Source organism: Panthera pardus, unplaced genomic scaffold (assembly GCF_024362965.1).
Source record: "Panthera pardus isolate Hobbes unplaced genomic scaffold, ASM2436296v1 HiC_scaffold_13, whole genome shotgun sequence".
Taxonomy (NCBI): domain Eukaryota; kingdom Metazoa; phylum Chordata; class Mammalia; order Carnivora; family Felidae; genus Panthera; species Panthera pardus.
In genome coordinates, this window is record NW_026526688.1 from 53803271 (window position 1) to 53829171 (window position 25901).

The 25901-nt window shown below is 34.7% G+C and overlaps 1 protein-coding gene and 1 pseudogene across 2 annotated transcripts in view; one reads left to right on the forward strand and one right to left on the reverse strand.

The window, feature by feature from the left end:
- Nucleotides 1-542: 542 nt before the first annotated feature.
- On the reverse strand, nucleotides 543-23610 carry LOC109262156 (cytoskeleton-associated protein 2-like; annotated as a pseudogene).
- The window catches only part of GLRA3 (glycine receptor alpha 3), a 206832-nt gene continuing 204457 nt past the window's right edge, over nucleotides 23527-25901 (forward strand). For both annotated transcript variants that reach the window (XM_019440962.2, XM_019440963.2), the window contains exon 1: nucleotides 23527-24089. In XM_019440962.2, the coding sequence (XP_019296507.1) occupies nucleotides 24019-24089 (71 nt within the window). In that variant the 5' untranslated portion in view covers nucleotides 23527-24018. The remainder of the gene's footprint in view (nucleotides 24090-25901) is intronic.

Sequence of the window (25901 nt, forward strand, 5' to 3'; positions counted from 1 at the left end):
GACACAGAATCTGAAACAGGCTCCAGGCTCACAGAGCCTGATGCAAGGCTTGGGACTGGTGAGATCATGACCTAGGCGGAAGTCAGACATTTAACTGACTGAGCCCCCCAGGTGTCCTTGGGGAGGCTAGCTTTTAAGCTCAACTCCTTCAGGCTGGGAGGACTCACCTTCTCTGCTAAGGCAGATGCTGGAGGGAAGGTCTATCATACTGTGGCACAAACCTTCTGCTATAAAAAAGAACTATGTTGAGAGTAAAGTAGATCAATAGAGTGAAAAGTTTTACCATACTTGTGGGGTAAACTAATATTCAACAGTTTAGCATTTATGTATGCTATAAAACTGTGGCAAATTACAATCTTAAACAAATAAACCAAACACAGTCCTAAGGGGATGTTAAATTTGCCTAAGCCCAGTGAATTACTAAATCCTGAGAGCCTATAATCTGCTTGTCCATTAGACAGTTTCTTCCCGGTCACCTGGACAAAGATATTTCTTGTTTCCTGGAGGCTCTGAAACACCTTTTTAAAACAGGCATTAAGACATTAAGACTCAAGGATTTTCAACCATAATGTTACGAAGCCTCATTTTTACAGAATATAAAACACTCTGTTTCTTCCACTTCTAATAGCTTACTCTAAATTGTCTTCCTGCAGCATTTCCGGATTGCGGGACACAGGGTGCTTAATCGTGCTCACTCCTTGCTGAACGCCTTACAACAGTGAGGAGCTTCAAGCCTTGCACTTCTGGCATTCCGCTTATTTTAGGGATCCAGGTGATCTGTAATTTGATACCAAGATGAAGATCTTCTTCTGTCTTGGTTATTTGGGGTGTTGCTGTAAACTCCTCTCTCTCTTTTAGAGAAAGACAAGACTTTTCAGATTCCATCTTACGCCTGGCTCTTCTATTGATGTTATATCTGTTTCAGCAAACAAAGAGTCAGAGGTAACTCCTGTGATTCTGTTTGGGTCTTACAAGTTATGAAGAACAACTTCTTGGCAACTCTTATATCCGTGTTGCCCCATTTCGAATGGCCTTTTCTTACAGCTCAGTAACATCAAAGGTGCTTTTACTTGGCGACAACTTTGCTGTGCAGATTCAGAATTTAGGAAAATTTTCAGCCTTAGGAAAACTAGGCAATATGATAAATATTTCATTAGAACGTACACCCCTTCAATGAGCTGCAGACACTCTGTTGGAGTGTAGTTAATTTTTTTTGGACAGTGCAAGTGGTGCATTCTTTTCTTCATGTTTTTCCATACTCTTCCAGAATGAAATATTCATTTCCTCTATTTTTCTTTTTGTTTCAACTTCCATAGGAGGCCATTTATAGATATTCCCCTTAGATTTCTGCCATTCATCCAGGTGTTTCCTTTGATCCTCTGCTGTGATCTTCTTCTTAATATTTGGATTAATTTGGGTCCCATTTGGGACTCTTCTTCCATTTATGGTTTTGTTACCAGCTTGAGTTTTGGGAGCTGTCTTATTGAGAACATGGTTCTGGGGAAGAATCTTTTTCAACTTGGAGTCCAAAGTCTGTGCTTTTTGTTGATAGCCACTACTGCATTTATTCCCATGGTTCCATTTGCTGTTATGTTAGGGGTGCTTGGAATGACTGAATTGAAACTGCCAACTGTCAAATTAGCACTTTGGCTTATGGCTCTTGACTTTTGCAGTTCACGTGATGCCTGAGGTCTAAAACAAGGTTGAGTGGATTTCTGATTTTGCTTGATTTTAGATGTCTGCTGGTATAGCCTCCCAGAAACACACTGGGGCATGTCCAGGGTTTGGTTTGTTTTACTTTCTTCGCAGTAATAGTGTGTGACTATAACTTAGCTTCATTTGGTTTTTCATATTTATCTCTATTAATCTTTATATCCTTTATGTCTTCGACCACTGGTTTCTTTGATGCTCGAGTCCTACTAAGGGTCTGAACATAGTGAGAGGAAACTGTCTTTGGGAGTTTTTCCCCTGGTCTTGCAAGATTTGTTCCTCTAGAGAGTTGCTGTGACTGTACGGGTGGGATCCTAATTTGTGTTTCTCCAACAAATTGTTTACTAGCTCTGTCTTTCAAAACAGCACCATTCCCTGAACTTTTGCCCAAGGCTTGTTTAGGAGCCAAACTGCTCTTGGTTTGACTATGAGCTAGTCTTTGGCTTAGCTATTTATTGTCCATAATTTAGAATTTGGTTTCCTCTCAGAGTATGGCAAGGTTTGGGGCAAGTTCTTTCTGTTAATCTCTTCTAGAAAGCTATCCAAGGTTTCATTTTCAACATGGTTATTGTCCACAGGGTCTGCACGTTTAGCGTTTCCTCCATCTGCTACCTGCTGCTTTGCAGTTTTCTTTTCTTGTATATTAAGTGATCCCATGGTTTTTCTAGAGAGTTCTCCAGTAGTGGATGATCCAGCTTCATGCTGTTGTTGACTATTGCTAGAAGGCTAACAGTTTGAGGTAGAAGAAACACAGCCTGAAGTCAGCCTTTTGCCCAGAAGTTTTGGTGGCTCCAACGTTGGCTTCTGCGATCTTGTGATATTATCAGGTTTAGGCTGGAGTTTAATGCTGATGGGTTTTGTAGCTTTGATAGGCAAAGCAAGATGTTTGCTAACATCCTTTTTGATATAATAGATTTAGAAGGTGGAGGATTCAGACAATTACCCTTTGCATTTAGATAAGTAAGGCTTGGTGGTTGGTGCTTCAGTTTTCCCTTGGCTGCCAGGTACCCTGGAGCTTTCTCTGCCTGTGGACAGCCCTGGTAGCAACATGACATCTCAGTGACAGTTTTTCTTCCTGTATTTTTAACTGTTTTGTATTTGTGTCTTAAGACACAGAGAAGTCAAAGGGCTATTTACCTCTTGGACCTTGTCTTAGGAAAGGAAAGATAGAACATAAGTATGTCCATAAATAATCATTACCTATTAAGTAAAAGAAAAATGGGTGATGTGACAGAAAATAACAGGTATGTGGCTGCTTTAAATATGTCAGGGAAACCTTTTGGGGATTATATAACCTGAAAAGAAAAGCTAACCATGCAGAGCATTTAATATTCCATTTAGAGGCCAGAGCAAATTTATTTTCTTTAGGCAAGAGAGAGCTAAGTATATTAAGGAACTGAAACGAAGCTAATTTATCATTTAATTTATATGACTTGACTCTACTTTTATTTACTTTTTTCTTCGTATTCACTTATACGTGTACATAGACCCTACTGTTTTCTTAAATGCCTAAATATGCCTGTATTAAAATGAATACAGTTTAGGCTCAAGTGAGATCCTCTCTGTAGATGAAAATATGCAGTAGTTTAAAAGGCCAAGAGACCCCCAAAGCTGTGAAAAACCCCAAAATCTAAGGTCATGTTAGGCCTTTCAAATGAAACTATAAGAAGCTCGACGTTTGTGGTCCAACAGGGAAGAAGCTTAGAAGTTGCCACTTCATTTCAACAAGAACCAATAAGCTGAACAAGCTGAAAAACTAATAGCTTTTCTTAGATCTGTAAGACAGAAGGGCTGTCACAGAGCAAACCAATGCCCCCCAACTTGGAGAAACCAATAGGCAAATATGAAGAATCGCAGCTCACTAGAGCAGAAACCCATGAGCAGAAATCATCACAGGGAAGGGAATCCTGAACTGTAAATGATGAACTGCAGAAGGCTCTGCGTTAGTGAGTCTGAGAGATAAAAACTTCAGGGGACCTAGAGTCAGAAAAGGGGCCCCATGCTTTTCTGAGTTTTATCTCCTGGAGCTCTATCAGGTTATTACAGTGAATATTAGAAAAATCCCTTTCTGCTTACAGTAGGGGAGGGGAAAAGAACCATTTTGATGTTTTTATTTATTTTTGAGACAGAGACAGAGCATGAGCAGGGGAGGGGCAGAGAGAGAGGGAGACACAGAATCTGAAACAGGCTCCAGGCTGTCAGCACAGAGCCTGATGCGGGGCTCAAACTCATAGACCGCGAGATCATGACCTGAGCCGAAGTCAGACGCTTAACCGACTGAGCCACCCAGGCGCCCCAAGAACCATTTTGAAATACACCACAGCATTCTGTTCTTAATAGTATCTGCCGTAGGAGAAATTATTTAAGCATAGCCTAAACTGCTGTGGTTTTACCAGAGTCTAAATGACCCAAGGGAAGAGAAATATCCAACTCTAGCCCATTCTAGCTATCCTACACACCCTAAGGAGTGAAAAAAATGGGGAGGCACTTGTGAAGATCACAGTCCAGAGGCACAGACTCATTAAAAGACTGAGACCTAATCATAGAACAATGGAATGCTTGCCTGAGCAAGGATACCTCACCACCTTTACTGAAGGTCTATTTATCATTGTTCCATTATTGCCACTCAATTCAATAATATTGGATTGGAGACTTCAACACACCTTTATCAGAACAAGATAGATTTGAGGCACCTGGATGGTTCAGTAAGTTGAGTGTCTGGCTCTTGATTTCGGCTCAGGTCATGATCCCAGGGTCATGGGATCCAGCCCCACATGGGCTCCATACTGAGTATGGAGCCTGCTGAAGAGTTTCTCTGTATCTCTCTCTCTCTCTCTCTCTCTCTCCCTCTGCCTGCTTCCTAGATCGTGCTCTCGCTCTCTCTCTCTCAAAACAAAACAAAACAAAACAAATGGGTAGATTCAGCAGGAAGAAAGTCAGTAAGGACATAACTGAACTCAACACCATCATAAATCAACTGGATATATAATGTACATCTATAGATTACTTCATCCAACATCAGCAGAATATGCATTCTTCTCAAATTCACATGAAGCACTCCCCAAGATAGAACAAATTCTGGCCCATAAAACACATCTTAACAAATTTAAAATGATAGAAATTATGCAATGTCTGTTTCCATATCCCAAAGGAGTTAAACTAGAAACCAATAACAAAAAAGATAGCTAGAAAATCCCAAAATCCATGGCGATTAAACAGTATACTTTTAAATAGCACACAGGCCAGAAAAGAAACCTCAAGAGAAATTTAAATATTTTGAACTACATAAAATAGAAACGCAATTTATCAAAATTTGTGGGTTGCAGCAAAAGTAGTACTTACAAGGAAAATGACAACGTTGGATGAATATATTAGAAAAGAAGCAATATCTAAAATTAGTTATCTAAGCTTTCACTTTAGGAAGGAAGAATACATTAAATCCCAAGTAAGCAAAACAAAAGTAATAATAAAAATTAGAGCAGAAATCAATGAAATTGAAATAGCAGGTGAAGGAGTAAATAAACTATGTGTAGTACATCTAGACAATGGAATATTATTGAGTGCTAAAAAGAAATGAGCTACTAAGCCATGGAGGAAACTTAAATGTATTTTACTGAGTGAAAAAGGCCAATCTGAAAAGGCTACAAACTGCATGATTCTAACTATTTGATATTCTAGAAAAGGCAAAACTATGGAGACAGTAAAAAGATCAGCAGTTGTCATAGATTAGTCAGGGAGGGATAGAGATGAATAGGTAGAGCACAGAATATTTTTAGGGCAGCAAAACTATTCTGTAAGATACTGTAATAGTGGATACGTGCACTTATGCATTTGTCTAAACCATAGAATGTAGAACACCCAGGGTGAATCTTAATGTAAACGATGGACTTTGGGTGATAATAATGTCCAAATGTAGTCTCATCAATTGTAACAAATGTACCAAACTGAAGATGTTGATAATGGGGAAGGCCATGCATGTGTAGGGCCAGGGGGCATACGAGCCCCCTTTCTTTCTTCTGCTCAATTTTGCTACGAACCTAAAGTCGTTCTAAAAAATAGTCTATAGAATTAAAAAATATATATAACTGTCAGCATTTATGGTTGCTAGACATCAAATTAATTTAAGTAATCAAGATCAATGTATGACAACAAATCTGAAAAACATTATGTTAATGAAAGAGTCACTCAAGCCCACATATTGTATGATTCTATTTATATGAAATGTTCAGAATAGAGCATTCAATAGAGACAGAAAGTAATTTAGCAGTTCCCAGGGGCTGGATACAGGGGGAAATGGGACATGACTGTTAATGGATTTTTTTTCATAATTAAAATATTCTAAAATCAGACGCTGATTATGGCCGCATAGTTATATGAATAAACTTAAAAACCACTGAAATGGGCATTTTTAAAGGATGAATTTTTATGGTACAAATGGAAATTGTATCTCAAAAGAAGCTGTTATTTTACAAGTTAACAAACTATACATGTCTTCAAACATTAAAATGTTGCTTTTTAAGTGGATAAAATCAAACAGTAACAGAGTTACAAATTTCTCAGATAATAACAAGGGAACTTCCAAAAGGAACTCTAAAAAAGTCAGACTTTTTTGAAGGAATTACAGGGCAAAAGAAAATGTGTAAAACAAATTATAATGTTTATTTTATAGATGAGTAACTAAAGCTAAGTAAGAACAAGGACTTTGGCCAAGGTAACAAGGAAAAGAAACATCGGTGCTGGTACCTGAATTCTGGCCAATTACATCGAATGCTAAAAATGTTTTTCTGCTCTTGAAGTTTCCTTAAAATTCTGATGTCTTAGCAAATAAATATCTTTCTCACATTAAATCATATTTCTAGGACACAAATAAAAAATCTATAAGGTGTTAAAAAATTCATACTTTTAAAATATTTACACTTCTAACATTTCTCCTTCAGGGCAGAAGAAAGGGAAAATGCATATTAAATACTCCAGATAGTTAAAATTTCAAAAACATTCAGAACACGGCTAATAAAAATGCTTTGCAAACCAACTGAATTCTAACCATTATGACCACAGATTTGAAACTGCTACAATGAAACATTTGTGTGCATATGTGGTGTTAAAGCCCTGTCTCATTGGTTTGGGCACCTAATTCAGAAACATCTCTTTCAATAGTATCGATTTACTGTGGAAAATAGATTATTGTATGAAAATAAGCCATTCATCAGACTGTCACTATCAAATGAAGGCAAGTCAATCTCTCTGGATAAAAATTCCATGTCACCAAAAAAGATGCTACATCAATTTTTATTAAAAATATACATTTTGGGATGCCTTGGTGGTCCAGTTGGTTAAGCACGTGACTCGGTTTTGGCTCAGGTCATGATCTCCTGGTTCGTGATTCAAGCCCCCTGTGGGACTATGTGTTGGCGATGCGGAGCCTGCTTGGGATTCTCTCTTTGTCCGTCCCTGACTCTCTCTCTCAAAATAAATAAGCATTTAAAAAAATATACGTTCTGTTTATTCATTCATTCTAAATATTCATTTGGCCTATCAATGTCAGGTACTTTAGTAAGTTCTAAGGTTGTGATATAGACCAACGTAAGATATCTTTAAAGGAGTTCCCAGTTTAGTTGAAGGAACAGGCATGTAAATAGAAATTTGAAATACTTATGATAATTTGAAGGTTGATATAAGCATATAGTATAGAGGATTGATAAATCTATTGAATGGGTAGATGAGCTGCAGAGTCAAAATAAAATTTCTCAACTAGAAAGTTAAGAGCGTCTTTTTCAAAATAAAATATGTGTGACAATTATGAAAGCTGCAACTGTTCCAGTTTTCAAGTAAAAAGCAACCCCCAGTGCCTGAAAAGGTTCTCGACATAACTAATCATCAGGGAAATGCAAATCAGAACCACAATGAGCTATCACCTCATACCTGGTGGTTGAATGGCTATTATCGAAAAGACAAGAAATAACAACTGTTGGCCAAGATGTGGAGGGGAGGGAACACTTGTGCACTGTTGGTAGAATTGTAAACTGGTGCAGCCACTAGGAAAACAGTACTGAGGTTCCTCAAAAAAAAAAAATAAATAAATAAATAATAAAAATAGAACTACCATATGACTCAGCAATTCCACTTCTGGGTATTTATCCAAAGGACATGAAAACACCATGTCAAAGAAATATCTGCACACCCCCCTCCCTAAGTTCGTAACAGGATTATTTATCATAGCTAAGTTATGGAAACAACCTAAGTGTCCATTGATGAATGAACATGTAGAGAAAAAAATATATATGAAATATTTATAAATATAAATATATATAATAGAAATAGAAATATAGGAATATTATTCAGCCATAAAAATAGAAGGAAATTCTGCCATTTCTAACAACATGAATGGAACTTGAGGGCAAAATGCTAAGTAAAATAAGCCACCCAGAGAAAGACAAATACTGTATGATCTCTTTAGGAAACTGAAAATAAACAAAACAAAACTCATGGTTATAGAGAAAAGATTGGTGGTTACTAGGGGTGGGGACAGGAGATGGGCAAAATGTGTAAAGGTGGTCAAAAGGTATAAACTTCCAGTTATAAAATAAATACATCCTGTGGATGTATTGTACAGTATGGTGATTAACTTAAAAGAAAAAAAAAAAAAAAGATCAGTACCTCTCAGCTACAACCTAACTTCTGTGCTTACAGAAAAAGATATCAGTGTAGTTTCAGACAAGTAAGAGTACAAAATTATGCATAAACTTAATGAATTGCATTATCCCGCAAACAGATGATACACCATATGCACAACAGAACATTTAAGAGTTTGGGATTCATTTGAGGGTTTGTAATGCAAAACATCATAATTTTTCTGATATTATAGTATTTTTCAACTAATTTACTAGCTAATACCTTTGAGGAAGTTAAGTGCATAGGAAAATTCTATTATAAGACAGAAAAAAGGATGAATTACTAACTGGGAAACAACTATACTAATCTGGAGAAAATATTTTGTAATGAAAATATGATTAAATCCTTTAGCTGCAAGCAAATTTATGAACTCATAAAAAATCACTACAAAATAAAATATGTAATATACATAATTTTATTAAGAAAACTTTATATAATATCTTTACTGTTATTATTATATATTTTTTTAATTTTAGAGAAAGTGCATGAGCAGGGGAGAGGGGCAGAGGGAGAGAGAGAGAATCTTAAGCAGGCTCCACTCTCACTGTGGAGCCCAATGTGGGGCTCAATCCCATAACTCTGGGATCATGACCCGAGCCAAAATCAAGAGTCAGATGCTTGACTGACTGAGCCACCCAGGCACCCCCAACATAGAAATATGCTTATTTAAGCAAACAAAACAAATAAAATTTATTGTATTTTTAGCCATAGAACTGATCTCATAAATATTGTCTATGTGATATAATAAGTCTTAAATTTTAAACACCAATAAATATGAAAGAACAAAATTCTGACAAAACTGTACATATAGTAAAAATTCCTTTGATTGGCTCACATCAGTACTTTTTACATAATTTGAAGAAAATGAGATAGTTGTGCTGATAGCTGATGGGAAAACCTGGTCTAAAAATGTTTAATTCAGTGTTTTCAAGACCATCTCCCAAAGAGTGTGTGCTAAGATTTCCAAGCCCTAGTAATTATGGAAAAGGATGCCAATTTTTTCTCTACATCATACATTTTTTCATATAAATGCACAAATGTGATTATAATATTAGACATATTAGAGAAGCATTAAGTAAGTGCATTTTCTTCAATTTGTGTGTCTCCATTTCCCTCTATCCACTTAAACCTAAATATATTTATTTTATTGAAGGGTTCAAGACAGATTTCCCCAAAATATACTGCTTTGGCAAAATGATTATTTTCAATTTAAAGCAATTGAGACCTAGTAAATTCAGGAAAGCTCTTCACCTCCCCACAACTGCCTAAAAGGATTTATATAAAGGCCTTGCTCTAGGAAGAGAGCTTGTACCATAGATAGCTCTATTATGATATGAATGGTGTATGGCAGGCAGGGAGGAACCTAGCAAGGCCAGTTTGACCCAAGTCCTCTCTGTCTCATGGTTTCTAAGTGCATTATTTTCCTTTGAATACCCAGACCCCTACCTCTTTCTCCTTAGCTCAAAATGACATATATACCTCATTTTACCTGTCGTTGGAATTTCCATGTCTGTGTGGATTCCCATATACTATTAAATTTTATTTTCTCCTGTTAATCTGTCTCATGTCAATTTGAGTCTTAGTTCAGCTAGAAGGACCTTGAAGGGGACAGGAATTCTTGTCCCCCAACATTGTATAAATAGACCATACTAAATATTCTCATTTCTATGAGCTAAGTGGTTTATGTCTACTTTTGAGTTTTGTTTGAGTCATTTCATTATTTCAGATGCTTTAATGTGTCCACAAAAACCTGCAAAGCATTGTAGAATAATCATGTTTTAATTTCCAAATATTATTAAACTGCTGGAAAGCTTTAACTTATAGCATATTTCCTGCAGCATGTTTGACAATATTTACTGCATCCAAATGTTCTACATGCACACTTTTTTATTTTTTGAAATTTAGAAATTTTATCAAATCTTGCCAAACTCCTTTAGTAATAATGTTTTATTTCTTAAATTTGTTGATACTTGATTATTACTATTATTATTGTTTATATATATATATATATATTTTTTTTTTTTTTTTGAGAGAGAGAGAGAGAGAGAGAGAGGGTGCAAGTGAGTAAGAGACAAGTGAGCAAGGATCATAAGCCCAAAGCAGGGCTCATGTTTTACCTGAAGCGGGGCTCATGTTTGCCCAAAGCAGGGCTCATACTCACCTGATACGGGGCTTGTGCTCACCCAAAGGGAGGCTTGAACTCATGAAGCATGAGATCGAGACCTGAGCCGAAGTCAGATACTAAATGATGGAGCCACCCAGGCACGCGATACTTGATTATGTTGGCATATTTTCTTATATCAAAAGGCTCTTGCCTTCTTCCTATGAACTTCACCTAGTTGCACAGTAATTTTTTTTCCCTTAGATAAATTGCTGGATTCTTTTTTTTTTTCCTAATTGTTCATTTAGATTTTTGTGTTAGAATATGTCTGAAAGCTCATAGTATTTTTTTTTATTTTAAATGTATTAATTACACATTAATAATTAACAAAGTATGCCTAGCTTTATTCTTTTTCTTTTTAAACCTGTCTGAAGTTCAGTGAGTCTCATCAATCTGATAATTTAGTTCTTTATTCAATTCATTAAGAGATTTCTTTATATATTTGTTACTTACCATCTCTTAAGCTCTGTCATTCATTTTTTTTCTTATGGAAGTCCAATTTTTTTGTTATTTTTATTGTATCTACTCTATAATGGCATGTTTTTTTTGTTTTTTGGTTTTTGTTTTTCCCACATAACTTGTGCCACTTAATATTTTCACTTTGTGCTTGGAGACATTTCTTTTACTCGATCTTCTATATCCATAAACGGGTTCACAATTTAAGCATACTATCCTTCAGTTTACCTGCTGAAGTATTTAGTTGGGAAATCTTAATATTTTTGTTCCAGAAAGCATTTGTGATTGGGATTCACTTGAGTTTTCTTGAGGCTTTTTGTTATTCGTTCAAAGTAACTTTCCGTCTCTTGGAGCAACTCTGTTTTGCTGGCATGAAACGTGTTTGTGCTGACTGGATCTTCTCTCTGGCTGCTAGAATCCCTTAGATGATTTGTTATTCTCTCTATTAGCCTTTAGATCTGGTGGTAGGAGTAAACAAGTGGGGGCAGTTTGGCTGGTTTTTACAGCCCTGAGCTAGTGGTTCAGGGGCAGAAGGGCTGTAGGTCCCCTGCTGAGCAGCAGGATGAAGCCTTTGCCATTCCCAGGTCTCCAGGCATATTCTCAACTTTAAGAGCAGAGGACATAGTCCAGCTTTTCCCTAGTTTCTAATATCACATGCATTGGACAAACTTTCATCAATGTCAAATTTTCCTCTAGGGATCTCCGTGTGCCAGGGATTGCAGAGAATATGGTGATTCTGTTCTAGCCCAAGGAAGAGTCCTCATCAGTTTTCTCTATCAAGATCTTCAAGCCTAAAGCTTCTCCTGTTCCCATGTGTAGATTGATTTCAAGAGCTAATTGACTTGGAAAAGACAGCCAGGAGTCTGGAGAAAAGGTATAGAGAGCCCCATGTATTCCTTTGGTAGGGCTGCCACTTAAAAAGTACCACAGATGGGGGCGAGGAAGGACCTTAACAGAAATTTATTGTCTTACAGATATGGAGGCTAGGAGTCCAAAATCAAGGTGTTACCAATTGGTTCCTTTTGAGAGCTGTAAGAAAAGGATCTGTTCCAGACCCCTTTCCTTAGCTTATAGATGTCCATCATCTCTCCATGCCTCTCTCCTCTTCTTTCTAGGATATCTATCTCTGTGTCCAAATTTCCCCTTTTTATAACTTTTTAAAATATTTATTTTTGAGAGAGAGAGAGAGAGAGAGAGAGAGAGAGAGAGAGAGAGAGAGAATGCGAACAGAGGAGGGGCAGAGAGAGAGGGAGACAGAATCTGAGGAAGTCTCCAGGCTCTGAACTGTCAGCACAGACTGCAATGCGGGGCTTGAACTCACCAACCTTGAGATCATGACCTGAATCAAAGTCCGATGCTTAACTGACTGAGCCACCCAGGCACCCCCAAATTTCCCCTTTTTAAAATGATACTAGTCATACTGCATTAGGATCCCTCCTAATGATTTATTTTAACTTGATCATGTCTATAAAGATTCTATCTCCAAATAAGGTCACATTCTGAGGTACTAAAGGTTAAGAATCCAAACACACCTCTTTTCAGGGGTTATGATTCAACTCACAACAGCCATATTTAGGTCAACTGTCTATGATACTTTATGTATATATAAAATGATACTTTGCCTAATATATCAGTGAAGGCCTGGATTGTTCCTGACCCCACATACCATAAATGTGGGCAAACTGTAACACAAAATTTTGGAGGTGGATAGAATAATAAAAGGACTCTAGTTCAGAGGACCTGAAGGGATCATGAGAACCACAAACACATTATCATAAGCAATCCTAGAATTTCACATGTATGTTTTACACATTACCAGCTGAACATAAATGAGAATTTTATAAAACACTCAAAGGTGTTTGCTACTACAGAAGTTTTTAATTTTATCTATAAACCACCCTTTTGGTTATTTATTTGCATTTTCACCAGAGTGAAAGGTAAAACATAAAATATTGCCTTTCCAAAACATTAAAACAAAGAAAAAAGAAAAAACCTTACAAGTTTAAAGGAGGTCATTGAGTTTAATCACTATATTTAGTGTCAAGTGGGAGCTCTCTAGTAAAACAACTCTGAGTCTGCATTTCAATTAAGTTTAGAGAAAGGTGGGAGGGGGGAGTTGCAGAGGAAAAAAAGCTTTAGTCTGAAGATTCAAAAGTAAAAGAATTAATGAGCCATGTTAAGTGACAATTTTTTGTTAAAGAGGATAGTTAATAACTATTTAACTAAATGGACTTTTAGAAACATTCTAAAATATGCCGCTCGAAAATATTTTTATAAAGTTTCCTAATTTAAAAGGGGAGAGTAGGCAATTTTCTATTGCAATCAAATACACAACAATGGGCTCACAACCATTAGATTAATTGGTTTTATATCATGTGTATTCTCATTATCACTATATAAGTTCTATATTGATCCCACGTTCTTGGAACAATTGGTATTATTGATTAAATTTAATTTTGTCAATCTGTTGGCTCTAAAATTTTGCCCCATAATTTAATTTGAATTCCTTACCTACAAATAAAGTTGAACATCTTATATATGACCTAAAAGAAATATAAATGACCTATTTCTTCTTTTTTTTAATTCCTGTTCATGAAATCTTTCCATGTTTGTTTTGTATTGTCAGTCTTTATTCTTCTTGATTTTGTTAAAGAAATATTCTACCTATCCATACTTTGTCTACTATATTTTTATGTTATTTTTAAGGAAACATCTGTCTACAAATACTTTGACAACTATATTATAATAATGTATTATATTATTATTAAATTTGTCAAATATTTGGCTTTCATGATCATCTAGTTTATCTTTGTTTTCCACTTTATTTTTCCTCCTGCATTTATTCTTTCTTTCTACACTTATGAATATCCAGTTGTTCATTCCAACATCCAAAAGATGTATCATATATTGTTAATTTTCAGCCTTGATTTATGAACATTTAACAGCACACATTTCTAATTAATCACCAGTTTAGCTGCTTTTAATATGCATTTTATTATCATTAAGCTTATTTTGTGATTTGATATATATTTATATATTTGTTTGTACCCACAAGTTTCTTAATGCATAGTTATTCATTTTAACTTGATTAAATATCAGTCATAAATGCATTCTCTGAAATGATGGCACTTCTTTAAATTAGTTGAAACTTATAGAATACATTATTATGTTCACTTTTTACAGATGTTCAACACATGCCTAAAAAGTGCTTAATTTGGAGGAGATAACATTGTATATTCATTACATAAAATTTGTTTACTATATACACACACACTATATATATGTATATACTAAATGATGTATTTATAATATATATAATAAACACTATATATATATATATATATATATATATATATATATATACTTTCATAATTTATATCCCGATTTTTTGTAAGCTTGATCTAACAGCCATTGAATAGTATGTTAAAATGCCTTTTTTGGATGCCTGGGTGGCTCAGTTGGTTAAGCATCTGACTTCTGCTCAGGTCATGACCTCACAGTTTGAGTTCAAGCCCCACATTGGGCTCTCTGCTGTTAGTGCAGAGCCTGCTTCAGATCCTCTGTCTCCCTCTCTCTCTGTCCCTCCCCTGCTCATGCTCTCTCTCTCTCTCTCTCTCTCAAAAATAAAATAAACATTTAAAAAAGTTTCTTTTTAAAAATGCCATTTTTTTTGCATTACATGTTTTAAAGTTATATTTTTAAGTGCATACATATTTAGAAGTTTCATGTCTTTCTGGTGAAAAATTTTCATTACATAAAGACCCTTTTTGTGTGTAAATATGCAATTTTCTTCAATTTTGTTTAATATTAGTGTGGCTACACCAGCTTTTATCTATCTCATCTATCTATCTGTCTATCTATCTATCTATCTATCTATCATCTATCTATCCATTTTTTATTGGTTAACAGTGCCCTGATGTACTACTTTCTTCTCCTCTTACTTTTATCCTTCCTGATATCCTTTAGTTTACTTCTGGTTCTTACAAACTGTATATAGCTGTTACACCTTAGTTTCATTTTTAAAAATAACCTTTTGTCTGTAGTGGATTTTGAGAACTTTTCTTTGACTTCAGTATTATGTAGTTGTATTGACACTGATTTTCTCATTGACCAAACTCTACTCAGCCTCCCCTAGGCTTTTCTGACTTTTGGACTTTTGAGTTCATCTTTGCATTGTCTAATTTTAGCAAGAATTCTGCTAAATTATTTTAATAAGAACCCCACATCCTCAATTTCTGATAGCCATTGGTATCTAATCATGTTCCTTATTCCCCACCGTACCCCAGGTCAGCTGGACTGCCTGCAGCAAGAATCCTGTTAGGTCACTTTAGCCAAAACCACCACCCCTCCCCCGCCCCTGTTTCCTCTAGTAAATTTTATCAAATCACCTGCCCCCTGCTCTTTGGCTATTAATTTCTACTTGCCCAAGCTATATTTGGAGTTGAGTTTGATTTCTCTCCCCCACTGCAACATTTCACCTCTGTGGTCAAATACCCATACCCCTTCAATAAAGCCTTTCTTACCATGCTTTCACAATTGTCATTGAAAGTTGTTTTTTGTTTTGTTTTGTTTTTCTTCTTTAATAGTACTAACTGAGATGAGTCTAGTTGTAGTTTTCTGTCTACTTGCCCCACTGGGACATTTTGCGCTCCTGTAAGGTTAGAACAATGCCTTTAATCATTTTGATAAAAATTTCAGTTATTTATTTCTTCATATTTTACTTATCCCCATTTAATTTATACCTTTTTGGGAAGAGGGGGAGAAACACAAATCTGATGTCTGCTGAAAATTATGAATCTCTTCTCCATGTCTTTAAAACTACTTTGAATATTTTTGACTCTGTTGGCCCATATTGTATATTTTTTCAGATCTACCTTCCAATCCACTAATTCCCTTTTGGGATATTTAATCTGCTGGTTCAACTATCCAAAGTTGTTTTTTTTTGTTTTTTTTTTTTGTTTTTTTTTTTTTATCTTTCATAATTTTTACTTCTAGATACTTCCTTGGTTATTTTTCAGACCTATCTGGCCAATTTATAGTTCCAGTCATATTTTTATTCTTTTCACATAGTAAATGCACTTATTGTATATTCTCTAGTCATTATTCCAACATTTAGCCTCTGCTCTTCTAATTTTTTTAACTGCTTTGCTGACTATAATTCATGGTGGCCTATCTATTTGTGTGATTTTTTTGGGGGGTGGGGGTGGGTATTGGATGTATGTTCCTTGAAACTTTATCTATGGGAATTCTTTCAAACTTGGTCTTAAGATATATTCCTCCAGAGAGTATCTATAGCTGTTTCTGCAAGATTTCTAGGACACGATAATCACAGCACAACTTAAATACATATTTGAAACTTGGCATTCATGTGGCCTTAGGAGGTATCAATTCTGGCTCAAAAACTTTGTGTAGGTTTGTTTTGGCAAATAACTTTTCACTGAGAGTTGTCTGCCTCCATTAAGAGCTAAAGCTGAGGCAGACAAGTTTCCTTCTCAGAATCCTTTGGAATATGGACAGTTTTTCCTATGGTTATAGTTTTTCCTGTGGTGGATAGTTGCTTCCTATGGTTATTAATTCTTGGGATTTCTGGTTTAAAAGACATAAGGGCGTCTGAGTGGCTCAGTAGGTTAAGTGTGGAACTTCAGCTCAGGTCATGATCTCATGGTTTGTGGGTTCGAGCCCCGCATTAGGCTCTGCACTGACTGCTCTGAGCTTGGAACCGGCTTCAGATTCTGTGCCTGCCTCTCTCTCACTGCCCCTCCTCTGCTTGTGCTCTCTCTCTGTCTCAAAAATAAATAAATATACATTTAAAAAAAAGACATAACTCTTTAGGCCTTTGTTTGAGCTATAGTCCTTGCCTCCAAGTCACTATCAGGCAAAAACTGAAGCTCTAACCAAGAGGATCAGCTGGTTACTGCTGGAATCCTTACAGCTTTAGGCTTCACTTGCTTTTTCAGTTTCCTGCTCTTTCATTGGTTTGGGCAGATTTCTGTGCAATCTCAGCTAAGCATTTAGGTTTTTTAAGCAAATATTTTCCTAGTCTTTAGGTATGTATGAGATGATTGTTTTTTTAAAGGATATTTACTCTTTCAAAAATACCAGATATAAACTGTTAAGGAAATCTTAAAGACAGTGGAAAGAATATTGGGAGCAATAATTTCCCCATAAAATTCATATATAAATTTTTGTCATTTTCATAAATTAGAAATTAATAGTCAAAATCATAAAGTATTTATTAGCTGTATGAATTTATGGATTTTACTTGCTTCTGTATAGGCAAATTATTAATTATTGCACATTATTACATATTTTGGTTATTATATAGTCACTTTGTTATGTAGTTAATATGTCAAATAGATAAGTTCTTAATGTTTCTTCTTACTGTGTTTGTGGCTAAACTGTGGAGATTAATATATGCATCATTAGTTTATACTACAAAGTAATAGAATTGCAATATTTAGACTTCAAACACAAGTGGTTAGCTATTGCCTAGGAATCAAATTTCAGTAGTAGTTCACGTCCTACAGCTGACCTTTTTGTTAATGAAGTAAAAAATATTATTTTAGAAATAAATCAATATAAGTATGTAAAGGGATTGCTGAACTTTTCAAGGTGTTTTTTTTTTTTTTTTTTGCCTGGAAATTTAACAACATATGTCAGTATTCATCATTTTCAAATTAAGTCAGAGTTTTGGAGAAAATATTTTATTGAATTTCTTATGAAGTGGTATTATTACCCATTTTGAGAAATAAAATGTACTCCAATCTGTAGTTGAGTGCCATAAGCAATTTAGTGTGTGATGAAATATATATGACACTAAAAGAATCATACTCATAAGTCCCCTCAGATCAAAAATGAAAAGGATACAAGTTAAAGTTGTGATGTTTTGCATTTTATTTGTTTGGAAGCTTTTTTTTTATATTTCAACATGTAAGAGATGGAAAATCTACCCCATGAGAAAATTGCCTCAGGAGTGTAAGTATGAAATGGGGTTTTATTGAATTAATAAGTGGAGAAAGATATCTCTGCCATTACAACCATGTTAACATATTATTAACCATCCAGAAAACTCAGCAACAATTTTTAACTTTGTGCATCATTTGACCAATATTTATGGCCATCTGTGATATGCTTCAAGCTTCTTTTTCACTACTTTCCTTCAGTCACCCCCACCCCCTGTTTTTATACCAATAATATAAATTGAGATATTGGAAAAGCCATTTAAAATTTTTGAACCTCAATTTCTTCATCATTAAAACATAGATAAGATTATGTATACCTTAGAGTCTTGAGAGCAGAAATTAAGATAATATGCAAAGTATTCAATACAGTAGTTAACTACACAAATGTTATCATTCAAAATTATTCACCCCACTGTTTTCTCTTTTATGCTTTTGAAGATATTTTACCCTCCTCTTACAAAGTTTTTTTCATTATAAATTCTAAAAATTAACTGTGCATTGGTTTCAAAGCTTTGCTAAATATCCCTTACCTTATGAAGATTTTCCAATTGTCTCATACTTTCCATTTTAAAGTAATTCATTTGAATTCCCATAAGCATTTCTCTTTGTATCCTTCAGTACTTACATTCTATGAGATACAATGAATATTCATGTATATCGTACATATTATATAGATTGCAGCTCCTCTGGGACAAGATTTGTTTTTCATTCACATGTGTATTCAGGAAGCACCTAAGATGATGCATATTATAAATTCTATATTTGTTGATAAATGTATTGTTTGAAGAAATAATTTGGAGGTACTGTTGCAAGTTGTGCCTACTTGATACCAAAAATTCAGAGAAAAAAATGACATAGTCAATAAATTAACTGCTTCTAATATCCTACTATTTAAGATCACCTAAGGAAATATGGCAAATTACCACTACTATCTGGAGAAAAAGATGACAAGCCTGAGTGAGTATTAAAATAGTAAAAATTACAATATAGTGGATAATATTCATCTTACTGATAAGGCACTCTCAGAGTGAACTGAGGGCACACATATAAACTTGAAGGTTACTTTCAGATGGCAAAGGAATATATTTGACCTGGAAAGAACACCATAATATAAATATCTTAAATAATTGTGAAGAAAGAATGGGCTAAAAGAGATTAGTAAGAATGGACTCTAGAAAAGGGACAACCAAAGAGCAGAGGATGTGGATTAATTCATTCATTCATTCACTCAGCAGATACTTCCTAATGTGCCAGACACTGTGCTAACATAACGATTCATATTGCCCCTGCCTTTCAAGAGTATTGAAACAAAGGCAAACATCAAATTATAATTGAATCTATGAAGGATATGAATCCTGATTTAAAGGTAAAAAGGATATTTTTGAAAGGAAAGAAAGAAAGAAAGAAAGAAAGAAAGAAAGAAAAGAAATGGAAAGAGAGAAAAGAAAGAAAAGAAAAGAAGGAAAAGAAAGAAAAGAAGGAAAGAAAAATTCACTCATACTCTGAATTAAAGGCTAGAAAAAGACTAGACACAAGAAGCCGAAATGGAAGAGTGTTTGAAGTAGAGAAATCATGAGATAAGGAACAGCTTATGTTACTGGTGCATAGTGGTGAAAAGGGAGACTAGTAAAAATTTGAGGAATTTGCCGATTGAAAATCATTCAGAGCCTTGTCATCTGTAAAGAGAACTGTGGATTTTTTCAAGCCCAGCTTTTGGTCTTCTGATTGTTATTCTAAATTCCTGTGGATTTTAGTCTATTGCAATGGAAAGCCATTAATGGGTTTTAGGAATACAAGTGGCATCATCTGATTTACTAAAACAAACAAAAGAAACAAATAAAAACTCTTTAATATTCACAAGGGAGAATTACAGGGGAATCAGAGAGCAAACAGGAGGAACAATTAGGAGGCTGTTGCTGAGATTCCTGTGAGAAACTTTGTATCTTGAACAAGGAGATGGAGATAAATTATTAGATATTTCTACCACTATTCCAAAAGAGGTACTTGATCTGCCAACATGTCATGATTATTATGAATCAGATCCCTGTACAAAAGATAAATTCACTAAGCTCACTTACTTGGTGATAATATCTACCTCTGCAATAAGATTAATTCTCTTCTATTTGATTTGTTCTGAACAAGTGACTTTCTTTTAAACATTTTTTTTCTTAATGTTTATTTATTTTTGAGAGAGACAGAGACAGAACATGAGTGGGGGAGGGGCAGGGAGAGAAGGAGACAGAATCTGAAGCAGGCTCCAGGCTCCGAGCTGTCAGCACAGAGCCTGACGCAGGGCTCAAACTCACGACCTGTGAGATCATGATCTGAGCCAAAGTCAGACACTCTACCTACTGAGCCACTCAGGCACCCCTGAACAAGTGACTTTCTGATTGATTCCTAAATTAAAACTTTCTTTCAACTTTCCCAGAGAGTGTTAATTGAAATATGTGAATATTATAATTATTCCAAAAAATGACATTACTTTTTATAACTTTTTAAACTGGCATTTTACTTATACATAACCTTTTGATGAGATGATTAGAATGACCCCATATGACTGAACCTGATCAACTCTCAGTAAACTATTTCTAACCCCATACTACATTGACTTCAAAAAAAGTAAGTAACTCTTTTACTAAATTGCAAATCATTTTATCTATCTATCTATCTATCTATCTATCTATCTATATTATCACATGTTTTAGATCATAGGCAGTAATAACTGAGCATCTGATAAAAGTTTTACATTAGATTGAATTTGATTTACTTTTCTCTAGGTTAGTCAATATACATACAGTTTGAGACAATAGTAGAAATACACTATTAAAGATAGCTCAGTGGGAGTAGACAATTGGTGCCAAAGGCACCAAGTTCAAGTTTAATATTTTCAACTTGCTCAATTTGTGGGTGTGTAACCATCACTTAACCACTGCAGGCTACAATTACTTCCTTTGTAGAAGGAAAGTATTAAATCTGATGAAGATTAATATCACATTCAGCTCTGAAATCCCATGTCTTAGATAACATAAAATATCATCTGTTAGTTCAAGTGAGAAATAATAAAGGCAATAAGGAGAAGAGCAGAGATTTGAGCAAATCAGAATCCAGCTTAATTTTATATAAATGGACTAGTCAGTTATTCATCAGCCACAGAATGGTCTTTTTTCCAAAAACACATTCATTTCCTTACCCGTCCAATCAGGACTATTATTCTCAAAAGAATAAAATTTATGAGAATAGCTGTCACAAATATGTAGATGCATGAAATTCATTTTGACCTTATAGAAATTAAAAGCAAACAATATAAAAATCCATAGACAAGAAGCCCTGGAAAATTAATCATTACATGTTAACTCAAAGAAACAAAGCACTACAACCCACTCTTTGATTAATTTCTGATTTACTTAGTCAAAATTAATCTAGTACCCAATGTAGTGTAACAAATTCACAAATCTAATTCAAAAAATATATATTGTTTCTAATATGATTATTAATGCATTCAAAAATTATTGAGTATCTACTATATGCTAGGTTCTATTCTAAATAATGGTCATTAGCCTTACTGCAGTGACAAGTCAAACAAATAAAAGAGGAGGATCATAGCTTTTCATAAATAATTTGAAGGAATAATAATGGTTTTGTGAAAAAAACATTAATCTGGAGGTTCCATATTACTGTCCTCTTACATGACATTTATACTCAAAAACTGATTGACTAGGTATATATTAATTTGATAAAGTATAATATTTACATGTTTTAATATTAATAATGAGATGAAATAGCTAAAATTATCATCTTTTAAGCTGTCATGTAACCTAACTATCCAGATTAATGCAAACACAGAATTTTAAATGTTGTGCATTAATTTGCTCACTTAAATAAACTTCCATTGGTTGCTTCCTTGGGACCAGAGAATGAATCTCAGAGGTAATTTAACTCAATTCCCTCAATGGATATATTTTTAAAGATATATTAAATAAAGATATTTTTTAAAGTAGATTAGTTTTCCAAAGATACCCAATTAGATAGTGGAAACAAGGTAAGGAATTCAGGTCTCCTTGAAATATAATAAGTTTTGTTTCTTTTATTATGTGTGGTATTTAAAAGAATTATTGGTGTTCAAAGAATGACCAACTAAAAAGAATTTGTTCTTAGTGAGCTTTCAAAAGGTTCATTGAAAAATTGAGTTAATTAAAATTGTATGAGCCTTCTCAGGTACAAATATTCATGGGTAGAAGCAGTGATATTTATTATGAGACTTCTGGAAGTTTGTAATTTAAATCAGAAAACAAAGATGCAGAAAGAGACAGATACAGTAATAACATATAAAAATAAATAAAAAAATTCTTTATTCTCACTAAATGTAAATAAGCTTGTCTACTAAAGAATAAAAAAAGATTTTTTTTTCACTGTGTCCTCATTTGAGAGGGTGAGAAGGTAATGACTTATACCTTCCAGTTAAACAAAGAATTACAGGATAGTCAATATGTCAATTGCTGCTGGAATTTAATTAACAAGAAAATGTTTGTGTGAAAGAGTAAGAAGACATTCTTGGCATGTAGTTTAGTCATTGAGAAAGTTAAGTGATTAAAAAGGGGCTTTCAGAATAAATATCTAAGGGAGTTTAAGGGAAAAGCTAAGATTCAAGTAATGAAAGCTTTAGTCCTGGTTGATAGTAAATAAAAGCCACTATAAAGATCTAATAGCATAGGTATTAGTCTTTTTTAAATTCTATTTTGAGATACATGAATAAATATGCACATAACATACGCACTCATACACACACACTTTTCCTTTCTAGTCTTCCAATCCAAATCCCCATATAAGGGAGGGGGGTGGGCTGGGCGAGAGGGAGGGAGAGAGAGGAGAGGGAGATGTACATGGACGATGGAAGAAAAGATGTACCATATGACCTAGTTGTCCCCTTCACTTGAATTTATTATTAAGATATGGAAAGTGTGTACGGAAAAAAAAAATGTTGGGTGGCATTGTGCCTCTAAGTAGTCATCTCTTTAGATTTCCCACCTTCATCTTTTTAGAACCCTTATTACAACTGAAGAAAACTCAACTTAGTCCACTCAACAATGTTTCCTGGCCAGAAGGAAGCTGGCTAGTGTTATGAGAATTTTAGAAGCAGCTGGTTCTCCTGTTCTGCTGATGCTCATGAACCATATTCTCTGCTCTTCTCTAGCCTTTTCTAAGGGTTTAGGTTTACTGTTGACTCCTGCATTTTGATATGAGGTCAAAGAGATGGGGTCACATCTGAAAAGACCTTTCTTCCCAAATTGTGCCTTTTCCCGGAAGAAAATAGAAAAGGGTCTCTCCAGCGCTGTTTTGCTACCTAATTCACAAAAGCCGCTGACTTTCCCAATGCTTAGTCCTGAGGCTTTCTTCCCTCAACTCCCTCCAGTCAGAGTTAAGGCTCTGCACCAGTTATTCACTGCTTTTTTTAAAGGGTAAAGTGCTAAGCACGGCCTACGGAGATGAGTAGCCTGCCACTCAGTCCCGCTGTGCGGTCGTGATTGGAGAACAGAACACTGTCGTTTGGCTCCGCCCCCGCTTCCCTTTGCCGCGCTAGCGGTGTCGGGTTTTACTCAAAGGTGGAGAGTGGGATTCGGCGGGCGGCGCTAGGAGCAGGTGAAGAAGCATCCTTGTTCCGGCTGTTGCTGTTATTCTTTCTCCGGTGTCTGAGTCTGGGAAGGACAAGCTTTCTTTGCTGCTAGAGCTTCAGTGAACTGTTGCCCAGAACCTAGGCACTTCAGACATTTCATCTCACCCCTTATTCCGCGTTCGCTGTGTAAACCACCTGCACATTTGTAACCCTGTGAATCTTCCTTCTGCTCAATGCCCAGAGAAGGGGTCTAAAGGGAATTTCAAGTGTTTGAAAGAAAGGGTCTTTGCCGACTGCGGGGAGCTGTCTAAGGTGCTGAAGCTTTCCAGGCGTTCGTCTCCTGCAACACCACGCAGAGTTAGATTGCACATTTTTCGTTCCTGGCTTTCTCATCCCCCATGCCTTGGATAAGATTAATTTCAGGATCGTGAAAATCTCTCCGTATCATGGCCCACGTGAGACACTTTCGGACATTCGTTTCAGGATTTTACTTCTGGGAAGCAGCACTGTTACTCAGGTGAGTCCACTTGTATTTAACAGTTGAAGAATTCATTTAAGCCTGTGCACTAGATTTCAACCACTTGTTATTGATGAAGTCGAGAATGCAATTCGAAATTGCATTGAAAGTATCCCTTAAATCGTATTGTTGTCTACCTAAAACTGTCTAGCAGTCTATCAAGATCCCTAAAAACATGTAACTTTGCTCTATTTTCACTATATAGTGCTTTTTAAGTAACTGGCCTCATATTATTTGCAGCTAAGATTACCTTTGGAAAATTATTTCCAAAACCTAGGTCTTCTTTCTCAAATTGCTTTTGGAGTTTCATTTTTCTAAGTGAAATACAAATTCTGAGTGTTACTCTTTTTTTTGAAAGTTACAAAACATTTAGTAATTAGAAGTAATTAGAAGTAATTAAATGGCAAAAAAATCTAGAACATAAGCATTTACTTATCAGAGAAATTCTGAGCATTATTGATACATCCAGAGGTTAAGTTAAATAAATAAATAACACTTAAGGCCTTGTAAGTACCAATTCTAAAGGGCTTAGGTCAGGTAATACGTGAGAGCAAAGTCATAAATAAATCATTAGATATGTTTTATGTCAAGAATAATCTTTTGAGAGAAAGTGATACTACAATAAACCTACTAAAGAATAAAATTGTTTTATGATATGTAATTTTCTTATCATGTCCAGTCATATTTGGTGGGATTTATTTATTTATTTTTTAATAGAGACTAGTCAAAAGATCAGATAATTTAACTCCTATTCTTAAAAAAAATTTTTTTGAGATTACTTATTTATTTTGAGAGAAATAGAGAGAACATGCATGAGCAGGGGAGGGGCACAGAGAAAGTAACCCCTATTCTTAATACAACAATATATAAGCAAGATTCTTCTCATACAGACTTTTGAACCACCAATGTAAATTTTAATTTACTAGTGTAAATACCTTAAGATTTCATTTTTATGGCTCTCAAGCTTTTCAAGAGAATTAAAATCAAATAATTGGAATAACTAAGTTGTGTGTATATTAATTTCTATTTGAAGTATGTAAATATTGTCTTCTGGGTTGCTATGTCAGTTTTTCACCTTTGGGCACCTTAGAAAAACATAGCGTATCTCATAAAAACTGCCTTACAGGAAGTTATGTTATTTTGATATAACGGTAGTAAGAGGAATTAATTGTGAAGGTTATTATAATTTCAAAATTATTTTTTTGAAGTATGGGTTAAACCACTGTAAACTAGGATATTTTCAGTGAAAAATATTTTAATGTGACTAAATTTTTATAACGACAATTGTCACAAATTTTACTATTTGTGACATGATTAAAACAAAGAGTGTAACATTTTTATATTTATAAAAATTTCATGGACAGGGGTACAAAATTCATGTTTTAAGTGAAATGGGTTATTTTACTTTAATTATTTCTTAATATCTTAGATGACGGTATGCATTTTTTTTTTCAAATAAATCAGAATAGCTTAGTGGTAGACACTTAGTTAGGAAGTTTAATGTCAGTAACTAAACCATTTTGGTCATTAAGGTCAAATTTGTATACTGGTAATTCACTATATTTGTTATAATATATTCTTAAGTATATAATCTTCACCAGTACATCCTTTGATTTTTGTCTAGTTTTATTTAAATTAACACAAATTTTATTTCAAATTGATGATCGTAATTTTAAAAACGTACCTTCATTAATATTAAATAATTGTAATTTAAAATGCTCTTTGTGAATAATCCAAAAATGCAATCCCTTGAAAAATACGTACCCAGTATAGAAGTTTGTGCGATACATATATTCTTTATCAAGTTTTTCC